Source organism: Phaethon aethereus (assembly GCF_964289735.1).
Source record: "Phaethon aethereus genome assembly, chromosome: 8".
NCBI classification, from domain to species: domain Eukaryota; kingdom Metazoa; phylum Chordata; class Aves; order Phaethontiformes; family Phaethontidae; genus Phaethon; species Phaethon aethereus.
In genome coordinates, this window is record NC_138584.1 from 24,125,158 (window position 1) to 24,143,526 (window position 18,369).

Below are 18,369 nucleotides of genomic sequence, written 5' to 3' on the forward strand. Positions count from 1 at the left end.
GGGAAGCCATGGGGTTGCTCCCATCTCCGCGGACCCCTTGCCCCCTCCCTGGCTGTGGCGGGCGAGCAGGGAGAGGGGATGAGGTGGCCACGCTGGGGACTTCAGCAGTGTCAGGGCATTCCCTGCAGCAAGGGCTCTTGTTTCTCGTGTTCATGTCCCTGCCTTTCCCCGTGCCTTCATTTTCCCACCTGCCACAGGGCAAAGGGGCTTTACAGGGACATGCTGCTGGGAAGGCTCGTGTTGCAAAGCCAGCTCTGCTGGGTGCACGGGGCTCCGGCTGCTTTCGCCTGCCTCCCCCTGCTCGCTGCTCCCTCTCCGTTCCCTTTCGAGCAGCAGCTGGCTCTCGTGGTGCCCTTGCTCTGCAGGGTTGCAGAAGGGAAACCCTCCCCTTCCCTCTTTCGCTTGTTCGGTTTCTTGGCTGGGTTGGTTGGGAAGCGACCTTCGGTGTCGGTGCTCACCGCCACCGAGGCAGAACCAAGAAGAGAAAGCGGAGGGGACAGGGAAAGCCCAGCTTCCCCACCAAGCACGGGGTCCCCGGCTGCCAGCAGCACTGGGGGCTCTGCCCTGTCTCCTGGAGGTTGCCCACGCAGGGCAGCATCCTGGGCTAGAAAGCGGTCCCTGGTGCACCTTGCAGGCGAGGGGCAGCAGGACAGGAGTGGGGGACTGCTCACAGCGGGCCGGGAGTGACAAGCTGTCCTGGGGTGCTTGCACGTTTTTGCCTTTCCTTAGACTCATTCCTGCTCAAGCTTCCCTGGGACCATCTTTGTCCAAGTATATCCACCTCACAGTGCCTCCAGCCCAACTCGGAGCTATTCCCTGGAAAGGCAGAAGGGCACAGGAGGGGCACACCGGCTGTGGAGGCTGCCTGGGGGTGCTCAGGGGACGCAGGCCCTTGTGGGGCAGAGCACGGGCTGTTCCCCTGCAAGTTGTCCCGTGGGCGGGGGGACGGGGAGCCAGGACTTCTCCACTTGGTCACAAACTACCTTGGGACACCTTGGGCAAGTCGTTCCCCTCTGTGACCCTGTTCCCCACCCGCAGGGGAGGGGAGAGGTGAGGGTGGGCGCACGGAGCACGCAGTGGGCCCGGGCCGCAGGAAGGGCAGGGGCTGAGGAGCCAGGGCAGGGGCTGAGGAGCCAGAGCAGACGCTCCCGGGGAGAGGAGGATCTGCGTTATTTTTGCAGCGGGGAGTGGGATTTGACGCCTGCTAAAGATGGCTTCTGAGAGTGCTGAAGGTGATGGTGAGTGTAGCCCCTTCCTACCACATAAACACCAATGAGTTATGGGTACCCCAGCCTCTAATTATGCAGTCAGCCCCAAATAGGCTGTGTCTAACGAGGCTGACAGACTAATATCTCAAGAGCCCTTAATGCGTTATCATCTCTTACTGTATGACCTCATATTTATAACTGCTCTGGTGGGAGGTTGAGAAATGTCCTTCTCTTCCCTCAGCCCCCTCCCCAACTTCCCCCCCCTCCCGGAGCAGCAGCTCTTCAGCCTCATCTGTTAGGATCAGGCGGAGAGAGGCGACTTCTCTCCATCCATCACGAGCGGAGTTCGCGCTATTAGATGATTAAAGACATTTTTTATAATATTTGGAAGAGGCTTTGAAACGTCTCTCAAACAGTGTGATTAATGCCTGATTAACCCTCGCCTGGCCGGGATGGTGTGGTGGGGCGGCGGGTGCACCCGGGGCAGGGCTCCCCAGGCGTCTGGGCGGTCGCCCGGCCGTTGGGCACCCCGCGCCCTGACAAGGTGTGATTCATGAGCGCAAGGCACCTGCAGGAAGCTCCGGCCTCCAGGCAGTTCCTAACGCGCCGGGGACTCGGTGGTTTCGGAGGCCGCAACGGCCGGGGCAGGAGGAAGCGGCGCCTGCCCCCCCCCGACTTGCACAAGAGGCCCCTGGGCTGTGCCCGTCCGCAAGATGGACCGTCCCGCGGTGATGCTGTGGGTTTCGGGGGGGTGAGCCTGTGCCCATTCCCAGCTGGCTGAGCTGGTGGGGTGTTTGTTTTCCCCCATTTCCCCTTCTTTTTCCTCTGCCTCTCCAGATGGCTCGCTCTCAGAAGCAAAAAAAAAAAAAAAAAAAAAGAAAAGGGGGGGGCATCTATCTTCTCTGGTAGGATCCACCTTTAGGACGTTGCGTCCTTGCTTGGAGTTTGCCATAAAGACCCGTGGGGCTGCTGGACACGTTCATGCTAAAAGTTGTGCCGGCGTTACCTTGGCCGGTACCTGCCAAAGGCCAAATCGCTGACGTTTTGCCATCACTGGTTCCCGTGGGGGAGTGGAGATTTGGCCTCGGATGGGGGAAGGATGCCCGCCTCCTTTGATCACAGGCGCAATGTTTCATAATCTCAATTTCTTGTCAATTGATTGCCAGATAGAAGCGACAACCAAAGAGGGCCCCAGGCGTCTGCAACTGCCACTCATCGTATGATTTTAACTCTCCCCCTCTGTAAGTTTGCATTATTTTCTTCTTGTTGTTGTTGTTATCTAAAGAAACCTCCCCTCCCTCCCCCTCCAAAAAGCCTCCTAGAAATCCCAACGCCCTTGTCAATTTGGTATTCAATGTACAAATAGCTGAGAAGGGTTAATGCATGATTAATAGGTGTTTTATTAAAATGGTTAATCTGTCATTATAGAGTCCAAAAGATCAATAGATTTCTTATAAGCATGGCTTAAAATCATCTTTAGCACCACCGCTTATTGGGCTTAAGACCCTGGGCAAGATGCTTAGGGGACCTGGGAGTCTCCCATTAACTCCTTCTAACCCTCCTGCCATCTGAAGTGTGACCCAAGGTCTCCCACAGATGGAGAAAAGCCGACACAGGCCTGACATACATACTGTTACGTTTGCCATCCGCCTCGTCATTTATAAGCTATATAAAGGGTATTTAAGGGTATTAAAATTGTCACACCTGAGCGACAGAAAAGGGAAACGGAAAGAGGGAGAAACTGCGAATGCAGCTGAAAAAATGCTCTTTGTTACGGCCGTCGGCAGCGCCCGAGCGAGGCGAGGGCATGGCCGGGCTGCCTTTGAGCCACCAGCGCCGCTGCAGAGCAGCGAGCCTTGGCCAAGCGTCACCCCTCGCTGCCGTGCTCCTTCGCCAGCGAGCGCTGCCCCGCACGCCGGGGCGAGGCCGGGAGGTTCCAGCCGTGCACAGAGGTGAAGCCACGTGCCTGGTGTGCGGCAGGGTGTCGGTGGCCGGGGAGCACCGGCCCACGCCACCCGAGTCCCATCCGTGTCCTCAGCCCCAGGGGCTGCTTTCTTGGCAGCTGGATGATGTTGGGTCCCGTTGACCCAACCCTTTGGGATGCCTGGTCCAACGCTTTTTGATAACTCCCGCGATACCGTGACGAAACCCAGAGACGCTGAGCTGCCGACCCTCAGCGCGAGGTCCCTGCGGGAGGAGGGGCTGTTTAGACAGGCTGACACAGGAGCGGCTGAGCCAGCGTGGGGGGGGAGCGCAGCCCCCTCGCTGCCCCCTAACCGCCCCACAGCATCCTCCCCCCTGCAGCAGAGGAGAGGTCCGGAGGTCATGCCAGGGGTCTGTGGTGGAGCCCGGACGGCAACGCGGAGCGCCGCGGGATCACCGCGCTCTGAGCACGAGGCAGCGCAGCTGGCACCTGCGAGTGGTCCCTGAGCGATTTTGGCTCGGGGTGTTGCTGTGCCACTCGTGCGATGGAGACCCAGACCTGCTGCCCAGTGAGCAGAGCAGATGTTGGCATGCTGGAACCAGGCCTGGTGGCCTGAAACCCCTCCCTGCGCCTTCATTTCCCCCTCGCTGAGTGTGGGACGGGCAGACTTTCGCGCAGCCCCAGGCACCACAAACCTGCCCAAGGTTGGAGACCCTTGCTCAGAGGCTGCTGGGAGCTGGTGCTTTCTGATAATTTGGCCACGCAGAGTGCCTCCACCGCAGCCCCCCACCCTCACCTCCTCGCCCTGCATGGGGGCTCAGTCCTGCTCCCCACCAGGCTCTTCTCCTGCCCGACCCCACAGCCCATGCCGGCCAGCTGCCCTCAAACCATAGCTGAGGAAAAATGAAGGCAAATTCATGCCATTACTTTCCCCTTCTCTTCCCTGTCTGTCCTGCACTCATCCTGCTAGTGGCTTGAACAACTCCCACCTGGGAGCTATTCAGAATTAGAAATCCCAAATAGAAAATCCCTGTTAGAAAAAATCCCTATTAGAAATCCCAAGTCTGCCCCATCCACCTGGTGGGTGTGTGCCCGGCGCGGGGTCTCAGCCTGCCGGGACGGTACCGCTACCTCCACCTCCCACCCCCACCGGTGCTCAGCGTGGGGCTGGGCAGAGATTTTCCAGACCCCCCGGGTCCAGCCCTCTCCATCCCTGCCTCATTGCTTATTTCTGGGCCATTATGTTCGACAGGGAGAATTTGTTTCTGTCCAGAAGCAGATCCCCGGACAGTCTCAAACCTCTGAGGATTTATCATCCTGAGCTTTTGTTTGTGGGTCTCTGGGACCCTCTGCCCCGCAGCCGAGCCCAGATGCTTCTCTGTCTCCTCCATGGAGACCGCTGCCCTCCAGGAGCGCTGACCCCGCTCTCCCCCCACGGGTGCCCAGGCATGCAGGCTTCCCCACGCCCCGGTCGCACACGTGCCGGCAAGGGCCGCTGCTGCGGGCAGGGCGCTGCGGTCACAGCGGCGGGGCATGCGTCCTACCTGCCGGGAAGCCGGTGGCTGCGGCTCCTCCGGCTTTGCTCCCCAGGGCTGCCCAGGGCGGCGGCCCCGGGCAGGGCATGCTGGGCTCCCGGCACAGAAGCCCCCGGGGTCCTTAGGTGACATTCAGCCTGCCCCGGGACCGCTGGCAGGGGAGCCTGGGCTTGTCCCCTTGCAGCCCCCAAATTCTCTGCCTGCTTGCAGCCCTGCTCCACGGCAGCCGAGCGGCTGGGATGGCCGGGCAGAAGCGAGGTCTGAGCCCCCCTCGCATCTCTTGGGAGTCAGCACTGACGTCCCTTCGTGTCTAAAAGAGCCGAACCGGCGGCGGCCGCCTGCGCCGAGCGGCAGCGGGCTGCGCTCTCCACCTAAGCAGATGTTCAGCTGCCCCGCGGTCATGGCGGTGAGGATTTGGGGTCACTCTCGGCGGGTTCAGGTCTATCAAGACAGAGCTATCGGCCAGCACAGGTAGTGACCGGGGTTGCGTTTCCACATCGCCGCCGCTGCTGCGTTAGATGGGGACCCCGCTTGCCACCAGGCCCCCGCACGCTCTCCCCCTGTCCCAGAGGCCACCGTCTTGGTGACAGAAAGGTGCTCCGGGGGCCAGTGGAGTGTGACGGGGAAGGAAAGAGATGCGGGGCCGGTCCGCCAAAGTGCTGCCTCCACAGCCCCGTCCCCTCCCCGTCCGCCCACATTCCTCTGCAGCAGCAGCATGAAGCGGGGGGACCAACCTTTGGCACGTTTATTGACACTCCCTGAGTTCATACTGCAACTCCACAATCTTTCCCTGAGATTATTAAGAATTAATTGATCACTTTTATATTCCCCCCGATACCCAGTGCTGCTTTGCGACAGGCGGCAGGAGGAGGGAAGGGAGGCAGGAGGAGGGCAGGGTGTGTGTAAAAAACACACTGATAAATGTTAATTACTCTTTTACAGCCCTTGTCAAATTCCAAAGCAAGTCGTAAATTCATTAAACTCTAACGGATTAAGCACATGCAGCTTATTTAGTCACCATAAACAAGATCATTTGGATGTTGATTTTCTCCTTTTTATTGCTGCAGCAGAAAAGGGGAAAAAAATCAGATGAGGGAAGCAGTTGTGGTTACCAGGGAGTCAGAAAAGTTTGGATTTATTTCATATCTTGTTTTCTTGCTCCGCGGCAGCTCTCTGTGGCACATCGGTCCTCGGGATGTGCCTGGGCAGTATCTTGCCAGGGAGCGTGGCCTTCCCAGGAGCCGTGTCCGTGCCCCGAGCGGCTGAGTCTGCATGGACAGCCCTGGGACGGAGGGGCCATGCTGCACAAAAAGTCTCCGTGTCCCCTCTATGCCCCAGGGCTGCCGCCTTAGTGCTGAGGCTCTCAAAAGACCCAGGCAAGGCCTGGATGAGCAGAGACAGGATGCTCAAAGACCTTTCAGTGGTGGTTTTGGGCTGGGCCGGGTGCTCTGCACTCCATCGTGCTGGGAGGTCTCCGAGGGTAGGTTGTCTCCAGCGAGACACAATCCGGCCCCTGGGATGCAGAGGTCTGCCCTCAGCCACTCCGCAAGGGACTGTGCAGGCAGAGTTAGCATAAAAGCAGCTCTGCTCATTTTCGGACGGTTCAGCTCATTTAAGTGCTGTCCCCAAGGTGCTGACTGTGCCCAAGGGAGTGAGACGCGTCCCCAGCCAAGCCCAGCCATGAGAGAGAGGAGGAAGGGAAGGGACACCGTGCTGGTGGGGTGGGACAGGGTGCCTTCAGCTGCTCTGAACATGGGGACGTGGCCCAGGGTCTGCCGACCCACCCGGTGAGCTTGCTGTCCTCTACTTGCACGTGTTAATAATCCAGGCTGACCTCCTGAGCTGCGGGAGCAGGGGAAGGAGAATGAGAGGAGGGTCATGGAGATTAATTAATATTCAGGGCTCTAATTACGAGTTTCTTCAACACTGGGCTTGTAATCAGGAACAGGCACTGAGGCAGCCCCGAGTCCTGCTGCCCCCCCGCTGGCCCTGCTGAGACATCTCCTGTCTCCTTACAGGGTTGCTTTTACTGGGAGAGGGATGGGAGTTAGCCCCCGGCCACCAGCACCTCCCACTGCGGCTCTGGGGCTCCCGGCTGTGTGGCCAAGAAGTTGCCACCCTGCTGTGTAACCCCGTCTGTGCCTTGGGCTGGGCACCAGAGACCCACTGACACCTCCAGCACGCCCAGCTCCCTGCCTCAGTCCAGTACCCAAGGGTGGGACGGGGCAGGAGGTGGCCTGCGGGACCAGAGGACCTTGACGGGTGTCACAGCCTGGCCAGGCACGGTGGAGGGTGCTCCCCAGGTCCGGTGCCGGCAGGAGCCCTGGCACTGCTGGCTGCTGGCACTGCTGGCTGCTGGCTCTGCTGGTGCTGGCTAGCCATCTCCAGCTGAGCGGCTCACGGCCAGCGATGCTGGCCCTGGGGCACGGCTGTGCTCCTCCAGCATCTCATCGCCTCCGGTGAGGCTGTGCTCGTCAGGAGCAGCAGGCAGCCGTGCGCTGCAGGCAGCAGAGGGAACTCTCAACACCTCACCAGAGCTCACTGCCTGGCTGCTGCCAGAAGAAATTAGGGCTTTTGCTTCAGTCTTCAGCAGCACTTCTTCTAAAGGAGGTGGCCCGGGCACTGGAGGGGCGACTGCCCTCCTGCCAGCCCCAGCTGAGCCCATCTCTGAGATGGGTACAGCCCAGGAGGGTCTGAGCTGTGGGTACGTACGTAACCGCCCTGGCCCTGCTCCCCTCTGCATGTGCCTCGTGGGGAGCAGAGGGAAGGAGAGGAGCTGCTGAAGGTCTCAAATAGGACAGCGAGGGGGTGCCAGCCTTCAGACCCCCACACCCAGCAAGCATTTCCCCCCCGCAGTCCTCGCAGCGGGCACAGCGTGCGCAGGGGAGTGCCAGCAGAGGCATCCCTGCCCGCCAGATCCCTCCGTCTTTTCCTGCGGCAGGGAGGTGCCCTCCGGAGATCTCCCCGGGCTTCTGAGCGCGGACGGGGCATCCAGGGGTTAACAGAAGGAGCGTGTCCCATGCTAAGCAGTAGCTAACAGCCACTAGCTAATAACTTTATGGCTTCAAAGCAGGGCATTTATCATGCTGAAGTTTGTTTATGCACTAGTTATATGGCGCATTATACCAGCGCTGTGTTTGGCTGATAAATTCCCCGTGACAAGCAAGGCTACCAATGGGGACTCACTGAGTCCAAAAGACCAGTAGCTTTTTCCTGAACTCTGCTTTCCGAGATAAGGATGTTTTTTCCCTCTTTTGTTTTGTAAGGAGGAAAGAAAAAAATTCAACAACCTGTAAACTTAAAAAAAAAAAAAAAAAAAAAAGATATATTTTTGTTCCAGATAAGTTGCCCGATGCCGTGGTCCCCCACTGGGGGCAGAGGAGAAGGTCCTGGTCCTGGCAAGGACCAGGTGGGCTGTGTGTGAGGACCTCTGTGCTGGCAAGTGATGCACGTGGGCCAGTGCCGGCAGATTTGTGCATGCGCTGAGCGGGCACTGACAGCTCATACGGGCTCTGGATGTCTCGGGGAACAGCCTACCTCAGTCCCGCCTGCTTTCAGGGAGGGTATTTTCTGGGTAGAAATGTTAGAGAGCTCTCTGGCAACCCTCTAGTTCTGCCCAGTGTTTCTAAAATGAGCCATAATCGTAGCATCCATCGCTATTTTGAGGTTGCGAGTGTGTGTGATTTGTTGCTATGCGTGCCGTAACTGCTACGTTCACCTGTACCCCTTCACTCTGGGTTAAATTGCTTTAATCCTACTAATAATAATGACCTTCACATTTCTGGCTTGCTCTATCACAGGAGCCAAACCCACTTCGCAAACATTAACAAGCTCGGCCTCCCGACTCTGTGCAAATATGGTGGGTCACAATTATTTTTCCTGCTGCAGCAGTGGGGAAACTGAGGCATAAAGCAAGGAGCTGGCTGGCCTGAGGCTACCCAGAGGGGCACCCTGTGCTTTTAACCAGTAGACCACCCCCTGCTCCAGTTTGGACCAGCGTAGGCTTTCATGGGTCTCACCTGTAGAGCAAGACCTGGGGCTGCCTGGCCGGTGGGATGCAGCAGGACGGACGCCGATGCCAGGACCCGGCCTCGCGGTGCCGCCGCGGCGGTTCGTGTGTCAGCAGCCTTCGCTGGGGGGCTGGGGCGTGCCAGCTCAGCCTGGCCCCTTCCCCGTGGGGCCGTGCCTCTTGTCCCTCTGCCCTGCTGCAACAAGCAGAAAGCCCCCCACCATGGCCCAGTGTTTGGGGGCAAACGCCCAGCCCGCGGGCACGTGGGCGCACACCTCCCTGCATGCAAGCGTCTTGTCACGTGCATCTGCGGGGGCTCCCCGCGGGGGGCCTCAGCGCGCCTGCCTGGGTACACCTGCGTGCCCGAACGTGATCCATTAGCGCACTGCGTGCGGCCCCGTCTCCGGGTGCCGCGTTCGGATCCCTCCAGGGCTGCCCGCCCGCGTGGGCAGCCCCGGCAGCGTAGCCGTCCCGGCCTGCACGCCTCCGGCCGCGTACCTGTTGCGTCCCCAGCTGCGTACCTGCGCCGGCGTGCGCAGCCCCGGCTGCGGATCTGCGCCGGTGGCTGCGTGCAGTGGCCCCTGCAGGCTGTAAATACTGCCAGCGTGGCGGGGAGGTTGAGCGGTTTATGGCTCAAGGTCAGGCCCATGAATCATAAAAAGGTGTCGGAAGGAGCATTAACTCCTAGCCTTCGCTCGGTCTCTGTGTGGTTTCAGGCGGGGCCCCGGAGGCAGTGATTAAAGGGTGCACCTTCCCCTTTCAGTTTTACGGTAAAAGGAAAGCAGTAAATTAGAAGCCCACAGGCTGGGGCAGGCCAGGTCCCACCAGCGCAACAGCTAAGCGAGTACCTGCCGTGCGCCCCGAGACCCCGACGCCAGCTCTGCACCCCCCCCGCGGCACGGCCCCCGCGCAGCCCCTTCCCGTGGCAGCCCCCTCCCGAGGGGCAGGGTCTGGCTGTGTGCGGGGCAGGCGGCCGCGCTCATGGCGGGTACATCCCTCCATCCTCGCCCGGCCGACGGCTCGGGACAGCCAGGAGTGCTGAGCCCTGCTCGCACCATAGAGCAGCAGTGCCTCTTGCTCTGCACCTTTTTATGACTCCAGCTATAATTAACTCAAGTAATAAAATTTTTTGAATCCAAATAGATATAATTAACATTTAATGCCCCTGTTTTCTTGCGAATTGTCAGGACTATTAAGAGCTGAGTATTGATTGAAGAGGTGAGGCAGATGTTTCTGCTGCCGAGGTGGGATTGCCAGGGCAGAGGCAGAAAGCCCTGATAATAGTCGGATCCCTGCCCCATGTCTGGACCTCTGGCCAGCAAGTTGGGGCTGGGGAGAGCTGGGGCAATGTCCAGCGCTGCAGGGTTGGCCCTGACCCAAGGAGACAGGGAGGAAGGGATGAAGGCTGCTCACAGGATCCTGCTTTTTTGTACCGCTCAGGTGTAGGTAGTCTCCAGTGCTGCAGCCTCATGGCACACACTCAGGTGTGGGGCATTGCTGGAGGTATCACCTCACCAGTGCGTGCTTCAAACACACCATCTCCTGGAGAAGGTCTTTCCGGAACAGAGGTGCGAATACACCCTGCTCCATCCTCATCCCTGCAGCGGCGTCATCCTCTGGAGTCTGACCCAGCTGGCAGCTGCCCTGGCATCGCTGGCTCGTCCCCGCCGCCTGCCCGGCTGGCGAGCAGGACGTGGGACATATGCAATAACGCCTTCCCGAGCTGCTGCTGCTGCTGCTGCTGCTGCTGCAGCCAGCCCCGATAAGGCGCCGTGCGAGGGTTTGGCCGTTGCCAGGCTGATTTCCCCCAGCTCCTGCCTGCTTGGCATGGCTGCTCGCCCTCGGACCTGCCCACCGGACCGGCGGGCTGCGGGTCAGGCTGCCACCGCCTGCCTGGTACCCGCAATAGCAAGGGCCGCGGGAGCAGGCAGGGTGCGGGAGCACATCTGCCCCGGGGCACCGCACATCTGCCCCGGGGGCACTGCAGGTACCGCGGCCCTGCCGGCCCCTGGCAGCCGGCGGGGAGGCTGGGGCTGAATGAAAAGCCCAGGCACATGCTGCGCCCCTGTCCCCGGGCTGTGCTGAGCATTAGATACCTGTGAGGAGGGGAGGAAGGGAGCCTGGCAGCTTGCCGGGAAGGAGAATACTTCTCCTTTCCCTTAAAAAAAAGGGCTTTTTCCCCTGGGGAATGGCATCGCAGAGCCCTGAAATTGACGGGGCTGCCAGAGCTGATGGATGGCGCCGGCGGAGGGAGCAAAGCGGGTCAGCAGAGCAGAAACCAGCAGGCACAAAGAGAGAGCATCCCCACTAACCAAGGCAGGCGGTGACAGCCTGTGCTGGGGCTGGGCCCACAACAGTCCCTTCTCTGTTGGGCTGGAGAGCCGGCACAGCTGGGGTACCTGGGGTGCCATGCTGCGATGCCCCCGAGCTCACCCCAACTGCACCCGCCAACAAGAAGGGCCTTTCTTCATCTCCACACAAGCCCCAATTGTTCGGACCTTTCCCCTGCCACTGCCTTGTGCTTCTGCTCTTCCCAGAGACGGTTCTGGGAAGAAAGGGAGGATTTGCAACATCTGCATAGCCAGAGCTGCTGGGGCTTCAAGGTTCCTAAAGGGGCCAAGGCTCCTCGGGCAGCTCCAGACCAGGACATCTCAGTCCTCTCAGCAGCTCTGCTGTGCGGCCATGCGAGCCCACAACCCACCCGTGCCCCAGTTTCTCCACCAGTGCCTGAAGTTCCTCTCCGCCTTTGCAGGTATGCTGCAAAGAGTGGGTGCATGCGTTTGAGTCAAGGTGCCGCCAAGAACTGGGGAGCTGCAGTGCCAACTGCCCATGGCCGCCTCAGTGCAGGCAGTTGTGCTGCCAGGTCCTCTGCCTTCCCTCCCGGGCACACAACATCCCACTGGCCATCCTGGAGCTGAGAAGGGGGAAACTGAAAGGTGGAAACCTGGGCTGGTGTGGATCTCTGAGGACTGCTCCAAGCAGGGACCAGCCCTAACCTCACTGAAACTTTTGTGCAGTCGCTACTTCTTCATGAGAGACACCCAGACAGCCTCCCGACAGGAGAGGATACAACAGCTTGCAGTGATGCTGGGGGGATGCTGGCTGTTGTGTTGTGACCAGGGCTCACAGACACCCACCCACTCCAGCCTGGGAGACGCTGGCTCTGCTGGTGGGAAGTGTCTCCTCCCCGAGCACTGTCCCCATCAGCCACGCGTGGGAGGGCAGGATCTGTCCTCATCAAGCATGGGTGGATGGGCAGGATTGTTGGGAAGGAGGTCGGAGTGAGGCAGGCCATGCTGAGCCGTAGACAGTGACAGCTCTTTGGAGAGCTGGAGTAAACCAAGGGTGCAGTGAGCCCCAGGCTTGTGATCCTGGGCTGCAGGCTGCTCCCCGTCTCTCTTGTGGGGTCAGCAGGACCTTCTGGTTTTTTCCCCCGAGCACAAGCAGGAGAACAAGCTCCTGTCTCAGCTGGGAGGCCGCAGCCCTTGGCCCAGGTGCCCCTGGAGGGCGGCTCCCAGTGCCCTCCAGGGACGCAGAGCTGCATTGCCCCTCCGGCAGCCTGGGGAGATGCAGACGCGTGGCAGGAGGGAGCCCAGGCATCCTGGCTCCTGTTCCCTGCTCTGTCTAGCGGGAAGATACGCCTGAAGCTGCTAGGCTGGAGGGACATATCTCCAGAGGGATCTGAACCCCAAACTGTCATCTTTGCTCTCCAATAAGCCCTGCTGTGTCCCTCCAGCAGCCACGAGGAGGAGGAGGCGTGCAGGGAAGGGGCTCAGCTTCAAATCGATGCTGAGCACTGCGATAAGAATCTCTTATCACCCTTGTCATTGTAATGGCTGGGACTGACATGCTGGACTAAGGGCCAGATTTCTGCATGGCGGGCGGTGAGGAGGAGACAGGGCACAGCAGGGAGGCAGCAGTGGCTCTGGGGTGAGGTCCCAGCACTTTGAGCACCTGCTTGCTCTCTCCAGTGATGACCAGAACCATCTCTCCCTTTTCTTCCCAGCCTTGGGGCTGCCCCATCTCCTTCCAAGGAAGAGGAGCTCCTGGTGGCATGGTGGAAATGCAGTGAATGAATGGGTCCTGCAGATCCGGACCATGCATGAGGCTGAGGGGGGCACAGGTAGAGCAGCCCAGAGGGCTGAACATTGCCAAGAGAGACCAGGAGTGAAAGGAGGAACTGGGAAGCATCCTGCTCCCGCCTCTGCAGCTACCTTCAGCCTCCCCACCTGCCCCAGGGCCAGGCTCAGCCCCAGCCCTTGGGGCAGTGCAGCACAGGAACCAGGCACGCAGGAGCCAGTGGAGCAGACAGGGATCTGGGAGTCGTTCCAGGCCTTTGGGAATTCCCTCTGTTTCCATTACTGTCCAAAAGCAGCTTTTCCAAAGGAAAAGTGAGCCAGTAAGCTTACATGCTCCGGGCTGTATTAGACTAGGCAGTGGCAGCAGTGAGTGCCCTCGGCTGTAGTGGGGCTCCCCCAGAGCCCTGCAGCATGCTCTGCCTTTAACCCCTTGTGCCTCTCCCCTATGTTTCATTAACAACTGTTGATTGCGATTCCAAGGTTGTCTGGCTGTGCAGAGACAGATAAAATCTAAGGCTGCTGCAGTCCCCTGCATCTCTGGACCCACCAATATCTCTCTCTACAATCTCTCTCCTCCCGCTAAGCTTTCCTCCAGCGGACAAGCCCAGGAAGGTTAAAGAGGGTCCCGCAGCAAGGCCACTGCTCCGTCCTCCGCCGATAACCGTGCAGCTAGGGGATGCGTCCGCTTTCCGCCCTCTCACCCCGTTCCCCTCCGCCGCAGCTGTGCGGGATGCCCTGCTGCCGGGTGGGGATGGCCAGGCAGGGACTGCGGTGCTGAGGAGGGCAGTGCTGCTCCGAAAGGCCCCGTGAGCCCCCTGCGCGTGGGCGCCTGCTGTCGGGGGCTCCCAGCCGGGGCGAGGTACCCTGGTGCACTACAGAGTTGGGGACTTGCAGGGCGGGGGCTTTATTGGGACAGTTGTTCTGCTGGAGCTGGCGACTGAAGCTACGGACTTGGTTTTTGCTGTCGCGGACCAGACAGAGGTTTCACAGCTGCTCTCAGCTTGGTGGCCAGGGAGCCGATGGGCAGGGGTGCTGGCACAGTGCTGAGCAGCCCACCGCTCTGGAGGGGCACCTCAGGACTCGCCCGTTTAATTCCAGGAGGAGCGGTGTCAGGTCGAGTGAAATTGGCCCCGCCAGAGGATTTATTCGTTTCTCCTTCCCTCTTGCCTCCTGCCAGGGGCTGCGCTAAGATCCCACGCTGCGCAGTCATCTCGCTAAAGCCGAGGGGGGCTTAGCGCTTAAACGGTTTTCGTGCCGCCACGGAGTTTAGTGCTTGTCAACAAGTCCAAGGTTTTGCCAAAGAGCCTTGACAAACAGCGCAGCGGGGAGATGCGGAGAGCGGGCATCCGCGGTGGGAAGGGGGGAAGTGCACGGACCAGGTCTCCAAACCACCCTGCGTGCATGGGAACGTCGCATACCCAGCTCCCCGTACCCCCTCCAGCACAGAGGCAAATTTGGCTGTCCCACACTCCAGCGAGAGGTGTATTTGGCTCAGCTCTAAGTTTAAACCTCATGGAAACACCTTCATTAAACCTCAGTAATGTGAAAAAGCAGAGCTCGCCCGTGGTTTTTAAGGCCTTGCTTTTGCAAGCTCTCGAAGAGATAGACGTATGCGTATGAATATATTTTGTGCTCTGTGTTCATCAGGCCGCTTTTACTGCTGGGGCGAGCCCGAAGCCGCTGGGCTGAGTGCTGTTGCAGTAACGTGCTGGCTCTGCAGATGGGGATAGCAGAGCTCAGAAACCAAACCCGGCTCCAGATGCCACTGGGAAACTTGCCCCGCCTGGGGAGGGTGAGGAAGGCACCCCAGCCTCCTCCTGCACCCCAGCCTGCCCCGCCAGGAGACCTTAAACTCATCTTCTTTCTTTTTGAGGAGCTCGATTTGCCAGGGCTGAATTTGCTTAAGCGTGGGGTAGTCCAGTCCGAGCTCCGGGACACAGATCCGGCACGGTGTGGAGCTGCAAGGCACAGGGCGCGGGTGAGTCAGCAGCACCGAGCTCTGAAGGCCACTTGCGCTTGTGGTCACTCGTGGTCCCCTGGGATCCAAGCCCACACCTTGGCGGCAGCGCGGGGGGTGAGGAGCCACACACGGCAGGGCCGGCTGCCCCCAGCCCGGGCATGCTGCAGCAATAGCAGTCCCTGAGACACCCACCCCTGGGGGACCCGCTGCTGCCCGTGGGTCACCCGAGTCAAGTGTTTGAGCAGGATTGGGAGGAGGGCTGGGTAGTTTTATGGGTAGTAATAGCCCTACTGGCTGAGGCAGTGATCCAGAGGGAAGGGAGCCCACTCCCCAGCAAAAATCAGATTGCAACACTATCCCATCTCCAGCCTTCTCGAGGGCAGGATTGGCCCCATCTTTTTTTCTGAAGCATCCTTGGTTGACCAATGCTCTGTGAACCCATGGGTCGGTCCCACCTGGAATGGGCAGTGTCCCTGCGCTGGTGAGGTCCTCAGCCGGTGTAAACTCACACTTCTCTGTGGATTAAGGGTTAAACTCTTCATTTTCATGGGAAGTGCCAGAGATTTTCTTTCTTCACCCCACTCCTTGGCTTTGTCCTGCCATCTGCAGCAACGGCCTTCCTTGGCAGCTGCCCTGCCCAACAGGCAGGGATGCCAGGCAGCCCCACGCACACCCCACATCATTGTTTTCCCATCACCTGCCACAGGACCCGTATGTTTTCGTTTAGTCAACATGGGGGAAAGCTGTAAAACGTATGTCTGCTTCCCAAGGAGAGAGGAAAAAAATTACTCCAACAGCTTGGTCCAGTTAATGGCTTGGGCTCTTGACTCCGCTGTTGGCTTCACTGGGACTTTGTTTCATGCTCTGCATTAGCTGGTCCCCTTCTCTAGCTGGGCCAAGGTGTGCGTCTGGGGGGGAGGATATTTGGGGGCAAGGATTTGGGGAGGGGGTTGCCCCCAGCAGCTCTGGGAACTTGGTGGGGCTGTGCTGCGCCCCGAGAGCGGGCAAGCAGGAGCACTTTCCACCCCACCCTCCACGGGCTCCTCCCAGCACAGCCCCCCATCCGTCCCATACATTTACCTAACGCTAATGAGACGTATTGATTGGAATGATGGGATTTGTAAAGGTCGCAGGGTTAAAGTACATAAAACCAGCCTTTCTGGAGCTGCAATATCAGGGCCGATGGGTCTGGTGGGAGAGATTAAAGGCCTCGTGCTGCAAGAATGGAGAGAGCTGACAGCAATTACATTTCAGATGTGTGCATAGTTATAACCCCCCACCTCTGCAAGACAGGTGACCACGTCCCCACCACTACCGAGCAGGTCTCCAACCCCCCCATCTCCCTTTCAAAAGCAGGATTTCAACAGCAAATCAGGGACTGAAAGAATGAGATAAAGGGGGAGAGGGAGAGCCTGGCAATCCCTTTGGAGACGTGGTGCCCAGTCCCTTCCCTGGGCTCATGCCCCTGTTTTGGGATTCCCAGCTGAGCTGTTACAGCGTCACTGCACTAAAATCACATCAGTGGAACCTAAACTCTGAAAACATCGTGGTCCCTTTTGTTAGGGCAGGACTCCCACTACTGGTAATGAGCTGGCAGGTCATTACAGAATCACTAGGTTGGAAAGGATCTTCAAGATCATCAAGTCCAACCATTAACCCAGTGCCACCATGTCCCCTAAACCATGTCCTGAAGCGCCACATCCACACGTTTTTTGAACACTTCCAGAGATGGCGACTCCACCACCTCCCTGGGCAGCCTGTTCCAATGCCTGACCACCCTCTCGGTGAAGAAATTTTTCCTAATATCCAATCTAAACCTCCCCTGGCGCAACTTGAGGCCATTTCCGCTCGTCCTATCGCTGGTTACTTGGGAGAAGAGACCAACACCCACCTCACCACAACCCCCTTTCAGGTAGTTGTAGAGAGCGATAAGGTCTCCTCAGCCTCCTCTTCTCCAGACTGAACAACCCCAGTTCCCTCAGCCGCTCCTCATAAGATTTGTGCTCCAGATCCCTCACCAGCTTCGTTGCCCTTCTCTGGACACGCTCCAGCACCTCAACATCCTTCTTGTAGTGAGGGGCCCAACACTGAACACAGGATTCACGCTGTGGCCTCACCAGTGCCGAGTACAGGGGCACGATCACTTCCCTACTCCTGCTTGCCACACTATTTCTGATACAGGCCAGGACGCTGTTGGCCTTCTTGGCCACCTGGGCACACTGCTGGCTCATGTTCAGCCGGCTGTCAACCAGCACCCCCAGGTCCTTTTCCGCCAGGCAGCTCTCCAGCCACTCCTCCCCAAGCCTGTAGCGTTGCATGGGGTTGTTGTGACCCAAGTGCAGGACTCTGCACTTGGCCTTATTAAACCTCATACAGTTGACCTCTGCCCATCGATCCAGCCTGTCCAGATCCCTCTGCAGAGCCCTCCTACCCTCCAGCAGATCAACACTCCCACCCAGCTTGGTGTCATCTCATTAGAGCTCACTCTGTCCCCTGGAAAGGATCTTCTTTCCCCAGCAGTTCATGCTTGAGAGCTGGAGGAGTCCAGATGATACCCTGAACCACAAATGCAGTCGGCTAGAGATTTGTCCCAGGTCAGGGTTAACAGGTCTCACTGTAGGAGGCAAAAGGATCTGGACATCCCTTTTTCTAGAGGTGTTTCTCAGACACATCTGGGGACACCTAGGAGCTCAGTCCCTCGTGCTCTGCTCCGGGCTGCACCCACCAAAGGTGTCTGCTGGGAGCCACAGGGCCAGCCCAGCTCTGGTAGAGTCGTCTCGCTCCATCATCCCTCCTTACAGGCCTCTCTCTGCACCAGCCGTCTGTTTCTTGGACCAAAACAGAAGAAAGAGCATAGCCAGGAGAGCCGTACCATCTGAAGGTTATTTGCTTTTAACATCGGGGGCTCCTGCTCTGGTTCTGAGGTGCAGGGGATTAAACATGTGCCTTGGTGGCTTTCCTGGGTCTCCAGAGAGAGCAGTAGACAGAGACACAAGCCAGGCTGAGGGATGTCCTCATGTTAAGGAAGGATTAGTGTCAGCAATATCACTACACACAGAAATCAGCTCAGTCAGCTCCATGACCAAGCTTCATTAGCCCAGGCTTAAAGCTCAGCTCCAGACAGGAGGGAACGCTCAAGCGCTTTTCAGCCGCGGCTCATCTCAGCTTCACGTCACCCGCGGTACCTGTCATGGCAGGATTAACACCAGCAGCACCTGGGACTCAGGAACCCAGCTCCATCACACCAAGCCAAGAACATGGGCAGGGGCTGCGCTTCCCCAGGGATGAATCCCAGGATGAATCCCAGCAGGGAACAGGAGCCACTTGCCAAGCAAGGGAAGGGGCCCGTTGCTCACCTGCCACCATCGCTATCCTAGGCTGAGCCTTTCTCTGGTGACAAGGCTGAGCTTAGGACACAGCACGAAGCGCCAGCAATCTCAACAGCCCCTGCAGAGCAACACACGCAGGAACTTTCCCCTGCTGCCCATCCACATGGGCTGGAGCGTTAAACGCTGCCCAGAGCCCTGCCAAGGGGGCTGCCCCGGGAAGCGGGAGCACCCCCAGCACCCACCCATGCGGCTTGGTCTTTATTCATCCCTCCCACACACTCTCTTTCCCTCTCTCAGATGGTAATGAGTGGTTTGCACTGGGAAC

General features: G+C 59.0%; 1 protein-coding gene across 3 annotated transcripts in view; it reads left to right on the forward strand.

Annotated features, from left to right (window-relative positions):
* The window catches only part of RNF220 (ring finger protein 220), a gene marked incomplete at its 5' end in the record, with an annotated part of 224,695 nt that overhangs the window by 83,831 nt on the left and 122,495 nt on the right, over nt 1–18,369 (forward strand). Inside the window, one exon of one of the 3 annotated variants that reach the window (XM_082003186.1) lies at nt 2,375–2,449. The exons of the other annotated variants lie outside the window; for them this stretch is intronic. Coding sequence (XP_081859312.1) covers nt 2,375–2,449 — 75 coding nt within the window. The remainder of the gene's footprint in view (nt 1–2,374; nt 2,450–18,369) is intronic. 3 annotated transcript variants of the gene reach the window in all.